The sequence below is a fragment of the Puccinia triticina genome, chromosome 1A, assembly GCF_026914185.1.
Source record: "Puccinia triticina chromosome 1A, complete sequence".
Lineage (NCBI taxonomy): Eukaryota > Fungi > Basidiomycota > Pucciniomycetes > Pucciniales > Pucciniaceae > Puccinia > Puccinia triticina.
Window position 1 is genome coordinate 7,170,975 of NC_070558.1, and position 17,266 is coordinate 7,188,240.

The window sequence follows — 17,266 nt, forward strand, 5'->3', positions numbered from 1 at the left end:
GGAGGTTCCGACACGCAGACCTCTTCCCCCTTGGGAGCCTCTCGCTAGGGAGTCCTCCCAGGCTCCCTCCCGGGAGGCTCAACGCGAGAGGGATTTCAAATGAGAGTCAATACAGTGGGTCGGGGACTCAACCTCTCCCAACCCGCACTAGGGAGTCTGAAGCCACTCGGGCTCTTTTCTCTTCCCAGAAGCCACAACAAGCTCCATCCGCCGTGATGGAAGAATCAGAAAAGTCTTTGACTCATCTCGATTTGCCCAGCCTTCTGAGCGCGGACTCTCTTTGGGGAACCCCTCGCAGCCCCACCTCGCCTACCCACCTTTTGCGCAAGTCGCAAATCAAACGGCAGATGTCGTCGACCCACACCATCCATGAGTCCGTGAGTCTTTCAAAGGTGGGCAGCAGTTGGATCGGGGGCGAGGATGGGATGTTTTCAATCAACCGAGTGCCGGGGGGATGTAACAAAGAAGAGTCTAACGAGATCGAGGCCCTCCGCAAAACCAACCTGGCCGTCCAGAAAGCTACCTCCCGCAGACTCTCGACACCCAAGTTAGTCAAGTTGCCCTCCTCCTTATTTGACCAGTCAGCTCAGAGAGCCTTTGGCCGACCGGAGCAGCCGGATTGGCTGAGAGCCTTGATCTTGGTAGCTGAACGGACAAAGGAGGAGGATTCTGGGAGCAGGAGCTCGGCCGATTGCTCCTCAATAACCATGCAATTGCGCCTGAAGCAGAGACAGACGGACAAACCACCAAAATTCCGACCAACAGCGTTTGTGAGAATCACGACACAAGGGGGCAGCTGAACCATCCTCCAGCCCTACCACACTCAAAGCAGCCACTCATTCTCAAAATGACTTGATTTCTAGCATATGCGAGCCCTGGCTTCGGGGGGCCTTGGTGTAGCCTGGGCTGGTGCAAAGGGCCCCTGAGGCTTGCTTCGCGAGGCGCCTTCGGCGCGTGGTGTCCCCCGGCCCCTGTAACGAGGGGATTGCGCTACATAAGCTAGTCGTTGCGTGAAGTATTTTCCACTCAATAACCGGTAGGTACCGGCCATTGAGTATGTATCAAAGGAAAAGAAGGTTTAAGAAGGTCAATGAACTCAGGTGTTGCTTACCTGAGCAGCTGCACTTCAGAAGCTGCGCACACACAAGGTGGAATGAGCTACACCAGCAGCTGCTGGCTGTGCAAGGCAGATAAATGTATACTCAGTTTTAGTATTCACACCGTGATGTGGTAGCTGTGGATAGATGATAGATAGACGGCTGTAGCTGTTCAAATGTCACTTGCTGTCAAGGGAACAATGTTCTTTCCTGGTGCTAGCCCAAGTGCTACACCTGGGGGGGGGGGGGGCAATCTAGCAATGAGCAGCGTCTGGGTAAGTGGATTGATCATTTATCATTGGCTGTTTTGTTGTTCAAAAACTCACCTATATTACAACATGGTGCTTTTAGAACATGCAAAAAAGCTTGCGGACAATAAGATCAGCTCAGCCTATGCTTTTTACAAAACACCCAAGTTTTCCAATCAATTGGATAAATAACTGTTGTATGATTGCGTGGCCCTGTAAGACGTGAGATTCAGTGTTGTTTTTTCTAGTATAATGTGACAAAAACTAACAAAAGCTAGCTTAAATTTATCTACCGTCTCTAGATGTGGTAAAGTGATCAATCAACCGGCATACAACTTGTTGTGCAGCAACCTCCTCACCCACGCCGGTCAATGTATGAGGAAGCAATCTAAACCTGCAGATAACAAGACTTTGGCTTTGGTTGGTGTTTCTGGAACTGGTGAAATCAACCTGCAAGAGGTGACTACTCTTATTTTTGTACTCCAGTTTTCCTAATCTAAAGAAGCATCTTTTTTCTAGGTTTTGCAAAGTTGCGCGGTTTGGTGTGCTGAGGAAGCAAAACCTTCTTCTGCTTTGGAAGCAATCAGCTTCAAGCATCTGCTTCATCCATCAATTTCCAAGAATCTCCCCACTTGAAGGATGGTCTTGAAAGTGATTCACATGTTGTACTTGTCCATTCAAGAGAAATTATTTGATGAATTAAAGGTCAGCCTGATCTTGTTTGTATTTGTGTTGTTTTATCAAATAAAGAATTACTGACTACAGCTCAAACCACCCAATTTCCAGCTGCACCAAGGCGCAATTTACTTAGGGGTTGATGCATGGCAATCACCCAACGGATTTGATATCTTTGGTGCAGTTATATACCGACTTGTTGACGATGGCACCGGTAAATTGAAATCAGAAGCAACACCTCTGGACTTTTTGCAGCTTAGTGAAAGGCATACCAGCAAATACTTAGCTAGCGTGGTCCAGTGCATTGTTGAAAAGTTTGGATTAGAAAGACGGTGTGGTAGACGGAAAAGTGAAAAATCAAAAGTTTTTCCTCATACATATATTTAATCACCCTAGGCCTCAAGATACCACCAAATAGACCTCATAAATGGATTCTACGGCCAATTTTACCCCCAGTCACCACTGGAAGCGTCACTGGAACCCCGCAGGATTGGAAGTTACACCCTCTTGGACCCTCATGGACACGGCCAGCCTCAGTCATTAACCTGTCACACCCCTCAAGTCACCTTTCCCAGGTATACACATACTCAGACCCAGCCAAACACATACTCTTTTCCATCCCTCTTATCTCCACTGCTTACGCAGGGGACCAACCCCATTTCCTCTGTATTTGACATGTCCCCGCCTCATTTATGCACCCCTTGCAGCTGCATGCAGTCTTCTGACCCCATTTCTGCACTCCTTGCATTAATCTGACACCACTCATGCACCCCTTGCATGAAGTACCTCTATATTTGAAATGTCCCCGCTTTGTTTGTGCACTCCTTGCATTAGTATGACATCATCTTTCATTTCTCACCCCACTTTTTGCCTGTATTTAGTATCTTCTGACACCACTTGTACGCAGCCCACCAGCTAAAATCCCTCATTCAGGGTCCCCCTTGTAGCTAAAATCCCTCACATTTGTCTATATAAGGAGCTCTCTCCCCCCCAGTTGTTTTTCCCTCAGCTCTACTCCCCAGTTATTTACGTACCACCTCCACACTTACCATCACCACCACACATCACTACAACCCTTATATTTGCAAATAACTACTGAGCTCACTCTCATATTCTCATACTCTCATATCTCCTGGTTGCATATCACACACCTGTCACGAGTTACCCGGTTCCTGGTTCAACTCCCACCTAAGACATATACCCTTCTCAACTTCTTATATCACCCTCTTGAGGACCTGTGTTCAACCCCCACCGGAAACATCAAGTCAAAGTTTGCCCTTTCCGTCATAATAAACCCTCTCAACCCTCACATACCTGTCATTGAACAACTTCATCTGGAACTAGACCAGACCTATCATTTGATTAAAACTTGCCAAGCTTAGCTTGGTGGGTCTTGTTATCTGATAGTATAGAAAGGCAGAGTTTGCACCTCCATCATCCCCTTCTCCATTCAGCAAAAGGGTTTCACAACCACTTTTGAGTCTTACAACGGGTAAGATCAAATTTCCAATACATCAGATTCATCTTATGGCTAACAAACCCTACTTCTTCCTCTTTCAGATCCATGGAATTGTTTCTGATAATGCCGCAAACAATGCAACCATGATTTTGGAATCGGGTATACTTGGGTGGAAGCGGTTCCACGGTGAGCCGCAGTGGATACAGTGCTTTGCACACATCCTCAATCTTATTGTCAAGGCCATCCTTTGACCATTTGGACATTCAAAGAAAGGCTCCGCGGAGGCTGACAAGCTTGAAGTTGAAGAATCCAATGATGAAGAAGGAGCTCAAGATCTTATTGAAACACTAGAGTCCAAGGCGGCTGCGCCGCTGCAACCCCCCAGAGCTTGTTTTCATAGCTTGCTTTGTATTTTAGCTGCATAACTTATGTTACGTTGTTGCATGAAACAACTCAATTTCTACTCCTCAACAAAAATTTCATGCAATTAATCTGAATGTGTTGTTTTTGTCACTTGGGATTCTCAATGTTAAAAGCATAAAACCTCTCACATTGGGGAATACTGCTAATTTAATCACCTTTTGCAGGGAAATAAACAGATAATATATGCAGATATTTTGCATTCCCTGAAAAGAAGGTCTTAATATTCTTTGAAATATGCTAATTTTCAAAACATTAAGCACCATAACAAGGTAGGCTTAACATGTCAAATGTTTTCTTCAATTATACTGCAAGATTTATTAAATAGTCAGGGGAGATATGGTCCACTGTTGGTATAAGGAAGCCCATAGATTCTTGATCAGGAAAGCTATGTACATATTCAGAGGAATAATTTTCCTGCAAGAAAGATGAAAATAAAATCATGGTGTAGGAGTCCAACTGGGACTCTTCACTGAAAGGATCAAATGGGGGGTGCTGAGAACTTGTCTTGTGAGATTCAGGGCCCAAGTCACTTACATTTAAGATGAAGGGAGGAAGAACCTAGTGTGGAGAGAATGATCTCTCTTAGTATCTACAACTTTTGGATGAAGAGAGAGAAGAGAGAGAAGGAGGAAAGAAGGCGACTTACCTAGCGTGGAGAGAAGGATGTTTGCCAGGCTAGGTAGGGGGTGGAGGATCCGGGACTACATATGAGCCTCTTGGTACTGCTGGTACTCAGCAACCAGATCCTGCATGTTGGATTCTGCTTCCGTGAATTCCATCTCGTCCATTCTGATGAGGGAACAAGCGCCAAGAGAGAGAGATGAGCAACTCGTTGACATATAAAACATCTGAGGAATGCCTAGACATACCCTTCTCCAGTGTACCAATGCAGGAAAGCTTTACGTCTGAACATGGCCGTGAATTGATTGGCCACCCAAATCTTGGATGGCAGTCGAGTTACCAATAAATGTCACAGACATCTTGTGTGCACGAGGTGCGATGTCACAATGAGCGGTTTGGACGTTGTTTGGAACTGCCATGGGATAAAGAGAGGACTGCAATTAGTAGAGTACACCGAGAGGCGTAAAGGGATAGTCATCTGCGCAAAATATGACTTACTCCACTCAACAAAGTAGTTCGAGTTCTTGCTTTGGACTGACAGCATGTTTTCTTCGACTTCTTTCATCGAAACCTTACCACGGAAGTAGGCGGCAACGGTCAAGTATCGGCCGTGTCTTGGGTCTGAGGCAGCCATCATGTTCTTGGCATCAAACATATGCAAGGTCAACTCAGGCACGGTGATGGCACGGTACTGCTGGCTCCCACGGGCGGTAAGTGGAGCAAATCTGACCATGAAGAAATGCAATCGGGGTAAGGGGACCATGTTGACGGCCAGTTTACGCAAGTCGGAGTTCAGCTGACCGGGGAATCGGAGACAGGTGGTGATACCACTCATGACGATTGAGACCAAGTGGTTGAGGTCACCGTAGGTGGGTGTGGCCAACTTCAGGGTGCGGAAACAGATGTCGTAGAGGGCCTTGTTGTTGATACAGAAGGTCTCGTCAGAGTTTTCGACCAGTTGGTGGACCAAAAAGGTCGCGTTGTAGGGCTCAACGACGGTATCAGAGACCTTGGGCAAGGGGACAACGGAGAAGGTGGCCATCATACGGTCGGGGAATTCTTCTCGGATTTTGGAGATCAGCAAGGTTCCCATTCCAGCACCGGTTCCACCACCAAGGGAGTGGGTGATCTGAAAACCTTGGAGGCAGTCGCATCCCTCGGCTTCCTTGCGGACGACGTCTAGCACTGAGTCGACTAATTTGGCACCCTGAGTGTAATGTCCCTTGGCCCAGTTGTTACCGGCACCGGACTGTCCAAACACAAAGTTGAGATCGGTGGTACCCTTGTATCTGGATGATGGATCGAGTGGTTCTGATCAGCGGTCTCAATCATATATGGTGGGGAGCTAAGCTCAAGAAAGATCGACGTACTTCCCATCAGTAGCGATACCGTGTTCGTCGGAGACCACCTCCCAGAATTTGGCACCTGAAGAAGACGAATGTTATGTCAGATTGGGTGATTCCGGGTAAGCAGTGAGCCAAGGATTAGTGAGGGGAGCAGTGCTTACCGATTTGGAAGCATCCGTTTGGCATTGCCATCCTCGCCGGGTATTGGATGGAGTAGGAGATTGCTCACCTGGGCGCTCAACAGTTGCATAGGCTGGAGAAAGTAATGCTCGAGGTTGAGGCCCTTGACTTTGAGCCCATTGAGCCGGTCAGCAATGGAGTGTTGGAGCATCAAGTTGGCAAGGATGGGGAGGCTTTAGCCGAGTTTCTGCAGCAGTTTCTGAATACCTTGATCACGCCCTGGATGTAGTCAAGCACGATGTTGCTGTTGACCTGAACCTGGGCGCCGGCTGTCTGAGCCTGCCTGGGCCTGCCCTCCAGGAGTCCAGTGCGCTCACGAATGTTGTCCCAAACAGCATGATCTCCTCAATGTTTGCAAAGATGATTGCTGCCACCCACACACCAATCAGCGGCTCAAGCTCCTGGCGAAACACCTGCAACAGGATCTTGCAGATCTTGTCAAAGCCCACCTCTTTCTGGATCAGCTTGTATATCGCTTCCTGTGCTAGTGCTTGACAGACGGTGTGGCAGTTGAGGGTGCGGATGGGGCAGGCGACACCTATCAGGGCCCAAGAGCCACAAACAGAAGGTGTTGCTAGACTCTAGTCGAGGGGACGGTTGAGTCGGAGCTCAAGGGCTGGTGGCGTGGATTTGAGTTTAAATCTTGGCCCTGAGGCTGGTGATGGGGCTTGGGTTGCTTGGTGGTTTCTGGATATTATTGGCGGGGACTCTTGTTGTTGTTGTCATGCACAGTCCAAAACCTAGACAACGCCTAGCCAGTCAAAACACCACTGTGCAGGTCAGAGGTACCGGAGGGGCGTGGCGGTGGCGTAGTTGTCAGGGCTTGATTATTGTGGCAGTCGAGTTGGTGGGTCTTGAGAGCCTTAGTGCTGGATTGTCTATAAAATAAGCTTCAGCTTGCTGGTTTGTGTCCGCCAGGGCGTCCTCTGCCGCTGTAATTCCAGTGTGCGGTTTGTCCTCACGCTCTCCGCTGTTGCACTTGCGCAGTTTGAGGGGGGGATACTCGGTGGCCCCCCTTTGCATAATGCCTTCAATGCGGCGCGCTGGGGGTCATCCACCCACTATTTTAAACCCTGCTAGACAGGGATGGATAGTGGGTCCAGTTTGTGGTGTTTGAATTTTGTGTTAAGAAGGCTTGTTTCTGTGATTTGTTTTTTTTGAAAGGGGGAACCCTTGCATTTTTTTTTGTGATTTGGTTAACTTGTAGGGGAAACCCTTGATCTTTGTTTCTGTGTTTCTCTGTCTTTAATAAACTTGGATGAGTGTTGTTTAGTCCCACCCCCCCCCCCCCCCCCCTCTTCTCCCCCAGCCCCCCCCCCCCCCCCCCTCCAATGCTTGGCATACAGCCTTGCACATCCCCCCCCCCCCCCCCAGTGGTTCAAGTAAAGGATATAATTGCTCAGATGTGAGTGAAGCTGATTTCCAATATTTTTTTGATGCATCATTTCCAGTTTCCAAAACTCGGACAATGATGAGGAATCCAATACCTTAGATGAGGTATAAGATGCCACCATTCAACCTGATGATGAGCTCACTCTGGCTGAAATAAAAGACCTGGAACCAGAATCAGAGAACAATTCATATACTTCTGCCTCATTTTGCCGGTCCCTTGCAAAGGTCAGCTTACTAGACAATTCATTCATTTCTTGATGATTGCTCATAAAAGATAAAGCTATTTATTCAGTTTTGTCGAATTGCAACAAAATTGAAGAAGTACCCAAACTCAAAAGTTAAGGCCCCGTTTGGAGCCAATATAATTGCGCGATATAATCTGGAAACTTGTGACATCTGATCAAGCTTTGGCGGACCTAATCAGATGTCACATAGGATGTCATGCAAAAAAACTTATATATTGCCTGGATTATATCGGCTCCAAACGGGGCCTAAGTTCATTCAAATATGTAAAGAAACCAATTGTGAGAAGCCTCACAACATTGAGCGGGACGTACCAACCCGCTGGAATTCAACTTTCAAGCAGCTCAAGAGCATTGTAAGGTGTGAGGAAGCCATGTAAGTTTTTCTTGAGCATCACAATGACTCCGGATGACCATTCTGACTTGGTTTTCATGGCAGTGGAATAAGCAGTTTGGCACACCCCGGAACAACCATATACATCATGGGGACTTGGACTTGACGCGTCACCTAGTTCAGATTCTGGAACTTTTTTACAAATTCAAACTTCAGATATTAACCACTGCCTCAGCTCAAGTGGCCGAAGTCGTTGTCCTCATTGATCAAATCACTGCTAGCCTTTCTACCGTGATTGCAAACAATGATGATGATTATCCTCCAGCTTTGCAAAATGCTTGTCGCGCCGGGATTTGTATCACAAATAAGTATTATTCACTCACAGACTGTTCACCTATTTACAGGATAGCAATGGGTTAGTCTTTTCATTGAGCTGCATAAACTTTAAATTTTCTCTTTCATACTAACTTTCCAAAAACTTTGCCTTGAAGTTCTTCACCCTTCTTTCAAAGATGAATACTTCAAGCTTTCAAAATGGCCTTGGGAATGGATCCATGAGTCACTTGATTTAACTCGCTAGATGTACGATAAATGGTATGGTGTTGCAAGCGCGTCTGGGCACATACCCAAATCCCTCTTGGCCGAGTGCCTCCAGAGGTTGAGTATGTGCCCAGCGGGCTTGATTGGGCAGCTTGCGCGGGGGGCAGAGCTTGGCACAAAGCCAAGTCCCGATTGGCCGAGATCAAGCTCTGGGCCAATGGCAACACGCCGGTCATGAGACGCCAGCCCTTGTCTCTGCCTCAAGAGCAAGAACAACGTGCCCTCAAGGAGGGGAAACGTTCTCCCTTCTTGACATTGCACATTGGACATTGACAAGGGAGCTTTGCCTTCTCGATGGTCGGTCTGTAGGCTGGTCATCGGGGAGGAAAGACTCCCTTCGCGGTGGGTGATACTTGTATCAATCATCAAGAAGGGAGTCTTCCCCTCTTGATGACCAGTTTGTAGACCAACCATTGAGGAGGGAAACTTCTCTCCTTGATGGCCGGCACAGAGTTTGGCGGTTGTGGCACCCTCACTTGAAATCGGCCCAGCGGGGCTTTGTGCCAAACCCCGCCCACTTTGCAATATGCCAAGCGGGGGTTGGGAGTGTGCCAGGTGGGCTTGAGGATTGGCCAAGCGGGATTTAGCCTTGGCCATGCGCGCTTGGCCTTTTTTTGGCCAAACTTTGGTGAGTGCCCAGACAGGCTTGCAACACCATATAAGCCCAGAGCAATTCCAAATGCAGTACCAGCAAAGGTAATTTTATTGCTTGTCATGATCTAGTTTAATTAAATACAAACTGAATCACTCTTCAGCCTCAGACTGGTGTCCTCGCCGCAACGGTGAAACAGATGCGATACAATGCGATATTGCACATTTATCGGTATCGCATTGTTGGGGCGATGCACCATATTGCTAATCTGCTGTATCGCATTGCAAAACCAATGCATCGCATTGGCATCGCATCGCTTGACCGATACAGCGGGTGAGAAAACCTTGCATCGCATTGTAGAGACAATGCGATGCGATGCGGGCAATATATGCGGAGATATACCGATAAATATCGGTATTGCATCTATTGGCATCGCATCAGTTAAACCGATGCACATCCAACGAAAAGCCTGTATCGCAACGCTCAAGCGATGCGCTTTGAACGATGCATATTGCATCGGCCTTCCAAGACGATGCGATTTGATGCACAGTATCGGGCGGTATCATCAATGCAATATGGCCCGATATTGATGCGCGCATCGTATCTGTTTCACCGTTGCTCGCCGGGCTAAGCGCTGCTGCTGTAGCACGATCAGCTGATGGTTTATCCGACCCCGTGGACATATGGCTCTCGGGCGGGCTGGTTCTGGAAGAGGGCGCGCCAATCAATGGTCTTGAGTGGTGGGTTGAGCAGAAACGTTCTGGAAATACTCACCATGGCCTTTTACAAATGGCACTTGATGTATTAAGTTGCCTGGGTGAGCTTGTTTTTTTTATAACTTTTGAAAGAATCAACATGATGCTGATTAATCCCGGTTTCTATATAGCAACAACGGTAGATGTAGAGTGCACCTTCAACTTTGGCCGGGATTACGTGTCCACCAGGAGACACAGCCTCAGCCCAAAGTCTGTAAGTAGAGGTATGACCTTGTTGTTCTATTCAAAGAACAACAAGATCGGATCTCTGGCCCTCCACAAGTACATGAACAAACATAAAGATAAGGTCAAAACAAGTGTAAAGGAAAGGGCAGAAGGTTTCAAAAATGTTGTTGACATAGATTAACATAGTAGCTTAGTAATCAAATCAGAATCTGCCTGCCTTGGGGCGTTTTAAGTGGGGGATACCCGCAAATACCCGCTCGGGTATTGCCGGTATCCGCTCCGCGGGTGCGGATGCGGGTGCGGGTGTCTCATTTTAGCTAAAAAAGGCTGCGGGTACCCGGGTTCAAAGCAACCAGCTCTAACCTCATCAGCTGCACTCATTACATTGTGCTATGCACATGTCATGCAGTGTCATGCAGTGTTATGCACACTTGATGCAGGCTTATGCAGTCTAATGCATTCTTATGCAGGTGTATGCAGACTAGTGTAATAGGGGCTGCAGTTTGACAGTTGACAGATGACATCATGCAGGTGTCAAGAAAGCAAAAACCCCTCATGCAGCTTGCAGATGACATCAGTTGACAGGCCAGGCCAGCTAAAACATCTCCCCTCCTATTTCTCACTAGCTAAATTCCCTCATATGACATCATGACCTCATTGTCAACCACCAGCCAAAATACCTCATTGTAGTCTTCAGGGCAGCTAAAACCCCTCATTCTCTTGTTCCCCTGGAGCTAAAATGTCTCACTCTTTTCTATTTAAGGAGGCTCTCCTCCCCCCAGTTGTAATTTCTCTCAGCAAACTACTTGCACTCAGCTTACCCCATAACAGTACAATACTTGCTCACTCTACAGTATTAGCCCCACTCTATATTGTGGTTTTACCACCTGTGTTGATCCAATTCTTTGGCTTTAAACCAAAGATAAATTCTCTATTTGTCAGCCGGGCTACCATTCTAGAATAGAGCCCCGCCTGCAGCTCCGGTAGCGCAGCCAAGAGCACCATAAACCGGGTGCAGAGCAGACCGCAGCGCGGATCTCTGCGCAGCATAGATTTGTTTTAAATTGTTTTAAATATTACAAATAGCTTCCTAGAGAAGCTAGACACCAACGGGACCGCCGCGCGGTCCAGAATCTCTTCTGTACAATATATCCCAACTAGGTACAAGTAACAAAAACAAGGGAGCATGTATAAAAAGACCCACTCAGAAGACCCACGTAATACTCAGCAGACAGCCACTGGTTGCGCGAAAACTACGTGGGCTTGTTAGCGGCTAAATCACTCAGCCACGCGATACAGAGTACTGTAGTACCTGGTCGCATGGAAACAACAGCCGCCAGTAGGCGGCTAAACAATCAAGCCACGCGACTCAGAGAACTACAGTACCTGGTCACGTGGTAGCAATCTTCTTCCGAGCTCCGTCGCAGCAACAGTAGCGGAAAGACTCGGACACGAATCGCCGAAGAGCTCCGCATAGGAACCGACTCCTAGTGATCCTCCACTCGAGAGCAGAGGATCTCTAGCGTGTCATTTCGAGTAGAACTCTTTAAACGAGTTCCGAGAAGAAAGAATCTTCCTTGTGACCGGTATCCAAGAGATACAGGTCTTACAAGTAGCAAGACCAGTAAAGAGGCTGTGCCTTCCAACAAAATGTATTGGAAGGCCATCCAGGAGAATAGCGAGCCGACGAGCCTCCCAGAAACAGCATAAAAGCCGGTGTTGGGAGGACTCTGGCTCCCCAGAATCGTCAATCACTTTAACCGCCCAGCAGCGCACTACTTCGCCGAACATATTCGTTGATCAGTTCGCTCTCAGCTTGTGTTAGATTGTTTTTAGATTCATTGCTCGTCGCTGGACTCCTGCTCCAACAGTAAGTCCAGCTCATTTTCTCTTTATCATCTCGGGAGTAATCCCCATCAATTATATACTTGGGAACTTGTCGAACAACCCCCGCTTGTTGGACCCCAGACAACACAGGACATACTACCCCTGCTTGTCAGGCCCTGTAAGAACCGCCCTGGAGGGCACCTTAACCATTCCGCTGCTCTCGCGGCCCCTCCGTTACATCCCATCAGGGATATAAATCTTTATAAACCATCATCTTACCGCATCTACAGACGCGCCCACTCGCCGCAGTCACTCGTGTAGCTAGAGGACTTCGTGTCTTGGCATCACCAAGCCTGACAATTGGGGGTCTGGCCGGGAACTTATCCCAAAAAACCAGAAAAAATCCTACTATTTCGTCTATCTGACGATTAACCAAACCAAACCTACCTCTAAAATTCTTTTAGCTTACATCACCGTTAGATTGTGTCTAGAAAACTCTGCAGTTTGAGCACGGCGCGCTATATCGCACCATTAGATTGACCTTTTAGTCTAGTAAAGCTCAAAAACCGCGCTCTTTCGCGCGCAACTTACCCCTGAACAATTCTGAAGCTACTAATCCTTCAGAATTATCTCCTATCATCTCTTTACTCGCTTTTGAACCTCCCTAACTTGCTTTTTGCGTTCTTATTTTTCCACATCAGTGGCTCATTTACAACAGAACGCCGAGCTGATTCAATATTACCTCCGCTATCTTAAACTCAGAAACGAAGAGTTTATTAAAAACTACCAGCCGGACGACTTTGAAAAGTTAACCTGCGAAGAAAGAATCCAACTCGGCACGATCCTAGTTGAAAAGAGCAAGAAAAAAGATTTAGAGGCTCGAATCACTCTGAACTTTCTACTCAACGAACACCGGTTGAATAGAATTCAAAGAAAAAAGGAAAGAAGTAAATCGCTTTTTTTTTTGCGTACTTAAAAATTTACTTTGAAAAATTCTAACAAATTATTGATTCTTCCGCTTAGTGGCCGAACAAAACAAGGAAAAAACAAGCTCCTTTACTGCAAAAGAAGCCGAGAAGTTTGAGAATCCCGTATTAAGCGATTCTGAAGCGGACGAACTCGGTTAGTCCAAGTTTCTCTTGCAAATAATCCGTATAAAAACACTAAAACATAAATAAATAAATAAAAAAACATAAACTAACATGTCCACCCGATCGAGCAGACCCGATCTCGAAGGACCTCTGTCCACCCCCAAGAGGCATCCTAGACAAGCCACCGGCGGCGGAAGCCGAGGAAGTGGCGGAAGAGGAGGAAGCCGCGGAGGAGGAGGAAGCCGCGGAGGAGGAGGAAGCCGCGGAGGAGGAGGAAGCCGCGGAGGTAGCCGTCGAGCCTCCCAAGGAGAAGACTCCGAAGCTGAGCTCCCTGAAGTTCAAGAAGAAGAACCCAGCTCCGGTTCCGAGTACCTCGACGACCACCTCGACCAATCCGGCGAGGACTATCCTCAAGACGAAAGAACAGCTAATCAAGCTGGACAAGACCAAGGACTTAGTCCGCGACCACGTCCTGAACTGGCAGGAGTGTGTAGCTCTCCAAGCGAAAGGAGGAGCGACAGAAGAGCTGCGAACAGCTCTCCGCAGAGCTCAAGAGAGCCAGAAAATGGCGCAGAAGTTGATGGCTCAAAAACAGCTAGAGTCTTACGTCGAGGGTTGGAATCCTTGGACGGTGATGAAGCAACTCTACCCAGCCAGAAACACCGGGAAAAAGCGCAAAGCACCCCCAACTCAAGCAGCCAGAGACAACGTCATCCGATGGAAGCGTCTGATGAAGGTGGCGGACACACTAGACAAAGCTTACGATCACCTACAATAGACAGAGACTTTATTTTTTCTTTGTTTGAGAATGTATACAGTAATCTAGACAAATTACATTACAACTCAAATAATTACCATAAAACTACTGTCTCCAAAATTATTGATTGTTATAAAGCCACGAGTAACATGATTGAGACCGGCGTAAAAAAATCGCTGGAATTGTCCCAAGAACCTTTTGTTAAGATCCCAGAACTGAGAGAAATAGTTCAGAAAACTGAGAGAGAACTCCGTGACATAGTTAAAACTGTTGCTGCAGTAAGAGACTCCAATCTCACAGCGCAGGACAAATTAACTGATCTTGACATCAGCCTGGCGGACTTCAAAAATGAAGTAATCACCATGATTAAATCTGAGATAATGGTAGCTCAGCGTGAGCGTGAGGAGCACCAATCTGCTCAGTTACGAATTCTAATTGACCTTGTCAGTAACCAGGATGACACAATCAAAGAAGTTGCCAAACAAATCACTCAGTCTGTTTCGGAACAAATTAGCACTTTGAAACTTGAGATTAAGTCCCTTAAACAGGCAGCCTCTGGGATTCAAACTCCGCCCCACATGACCAATAAGGCGGAATCCATTGTTCAAGAAGAATTACAATTTAATAACCCTTTCTTGAACACAAAAGAGAGAGTCTTTCAAAATAAAGAAAGATCAATGCCTCCCAAAAAAGAGGAACCTGTTGAACAAACCCCTCCTTACCAAAACCAAGCAAGACAGACCACATCATATTTGAGCAACTTTGATATTTTCGCAATGAACAAACTCTTGCCACCCATCAAAGAATGGCCCAAATTCACCGGCGAAGGAGAATATGATCACATATACTTTATGAATTACATAGATCATCTCCTTGAGTCCTACGAAGCGTCAGATGAAATAGTGACATCCAGATTACCCCAATTGTTTGAAGGCATGGCCTTAGATTGGTTTGTAGGAAAAAAGAAATCAGTTGGCAAAACCAGCTGGAAGGAATGGAAGAAACTGATCCACTTACAATACGGCACTGACGTCTGGGAAGATAAAATGCTTGCCGCATATGAAACCGATTTCTTTGACCCTATGAAACATGTGCCTTACAAATGGTGCTTGACACAAAAGAAGAGAATTGACTGCATATATGATCAACCTTCTCAAAAATTTGTCACCAAGAAAATATTGAAAAAGTGTCGGGGTGACTTAGAGCATGATGTAATGTGTCGCCTGCGGGATCCTGACGTAGACTTAGCAGAGTTAGTCTCAGTTATAGAATTGGTGATTGCTGCAAAAGGTTTAGATAAGAAGCCCAAATCTTATGAAGAAAGAAAGAGTGCTGTGTATAGAGATAATGCGCCCACCGGCACAAAACCTGCTGAAACTGCGCCAAAGAAGGCTAATATTCCTGAGTGTTATAATTGCGGGGAAAAGGGCCATAAGAGACCTGAGTGCCCCAAACCCCGCAGAAGGATTAATAACATTGAGGTGTTTACAGATGACGAAGGCGACTCTGACACTGGATCCCAGTTTGATATAGTACATTTTGAAAATGACCGGGAGAGTGTCACCGGGGATTGTGGCTCCGAACCAATAGCCCGCTGCAACGTGATTCAAGCAGACTTGGGTGACCCCCTTCACATTACAGTAATCCAAGGTGATTCAAACTTGCCACAAAAATGGAACCCTTCCGCTGGAGTCGGACATGTATCTGATGCCAAATTGATGACTAATAAGCCAGAAGAAGGTATGAGTTATACCCTAGGCAAAACAAGTTACACTACTGTTCTCTATGATGGTAAAGAAGTTAAAGCTCTCCTAGACATTGGAGCCCTCTGTTCATGTACCAGTACCAACTTGTTGAGCCGGTACTATCCAAGATGGCGGGAGAAATTACTCCCAACCCCGCGTGCCAAGTTTAGTAGTTGTAATGCTGCACTTAAGCCTATAGGAGTTGTAAAGATGCCACTAATTTTCCCGCACACCAAGGGTTCACTTAGACTACATATAGAATTTGTAGTGTTAGAAGATGCTGTGTGTGATTACCTAATCTTGGGGAATGATGCATTCTGTCTTTACGGGATAGATGTTTTCCAAAGTAAAGACAGGTTCTACACTATAGGTGGAGATTGGAAAAGGAAGTTTGAGATATGTAACATCAATTTTCAGAGCCCTGTAAAAGGAAACCAAGACGAGAAAGAGCTGAACCGTTTCCGTCAAGATTACATGTCTCAAGCTGCTGTCAGTGACACACTGAGCAAAGACCAACATCTAGATGTGTTAAAAATTTGCTTTGAAAATGAAGAAGCTTTTTGCAAAAAAGAGGAGCCCATAGGCAATATCTCCGGACATGACATTGAGATAGAACTTACTTGCAAACCTCCTTATCCCCCCGCGCTAAGGAGAGCGGCGTATCCCTCGAGCCCTAAGTCCCGCGAAGCACTAGAAATTCACATTAAGGAACTTCTAGAACTTAAAGTATTGAGGAAAGTAGGCCATAATGAGCAAGTGGAAATAACTACACCAGTAATAATAGCATGGCATAATGAGAAGTCCCGCATGGTAGGAGACTTTCGAGCGCTTAACAATTATACAAAAGCGGATAATTACCCTATCCCCCGTATAGACCACTCGTTACATAACTTGGCTAACGCGAAGTTTATCACGACAATGGACGTGCTTAAAGGTTTCCACCAAATTCCTATTAAGGAAGAGAGTAGGCAATTTATGAGAATTATCTGCCACTTAGGTGTTTACGAATATTTGCGCATGCCTTTTGGTATTAAAAATGCGCCGTCCCACTTTCAGCGTATGATGGATACCATATTCGGATCTTTTATCCGACAAAGCTGGATGATGGTGTATATAGATGACATCATCATATATTCTACGGACTGGGAGGAACATCTTGAGAAAATAAGATTAGTACTCAAAACGGCAATAAAATCCGGTTTGAAAATGTCCATTAAGAAATGCAACTTTGGATTCAAAGAACTTAAAGCCTTAGGCCATATTGTCTCAGGTTTATCACTAGCTATAGATCAAAATAGAGTGGCGGCAGTACTACTCAAACCTATGCCACAGACTATTACGGAAATGCAGTCATTTCTTGGATTCTGTAGCTATTACCGTCAACACATCCCTAGGTTTGCAAACATAACCAAAAGTTTGTATGAACTATGTAGCAAGGATGTATTTTTTGAGATGACCTACGGGAGAGTAGAAGACTATGAGCAGCTAAAGAGACTCATAACCACTGCCCCTGTCTTAGCTCAACCAGATTACGCTCTACCATTCATCCTGTACATAGATGCTTGTTTTGAGGGAATAGGCGCCGCGTTACACCAAGAATTCATTATAGATGGAGTACCGGTAGAAAAACCAATCTTGTTCATATCAAGACAAGTCCGTAAAACAGAGATGAGATACGGCGCTAGTCAGATGGAAT

General features: G+C 46.3%; 2 protein-coding genes across 2 annotated transcripts; one reads left to right on the forward strand and one right to left on the reverse strand.

Moving 5' to 3' along the window:
- Positions 1 to 215: 215 nt before the first annotated feature.
- Positions 216 to 800, forward strand: PtA15_1A776 (uncharacterized protein; the record flags this gene model as incomplete). The annotated part of the gene is made up of 1 exon (XM_053165838.1): positions 216 to 800. One exon carries the CDS (start codon positions 216 to 218, stop codon positions 798 to 800), a length of 585 nt encoding a protein of 194 aa, XP_053016990.1.
- A 4,001-nt stretch (positions 801 to 4,801) lies between these two features.
- PtA15_1A777 (uncharacterized protein) lies at positions 4,802 to 6,061 on the reverse strand (the record flags this gene model as incomplete). The annotated part of the gene is made up of 4 exons (XM_053165839.1): positions 4,802 to 4,935; positions 5,022 to 5,812; positions 5,894 to 5,948; positions 6,031 to 6,061. 4 exons carry the CDS (start codon positions 6,059 to 6,061, stop codon positions 4,802 to 4,804), a joined length of 1,011 nt encoding a protein of 336 aa, XP_053016991.1.
- Between the last annotated feature and the right edge of the window lie 11,205 nt (positions 6,062 to 17,266).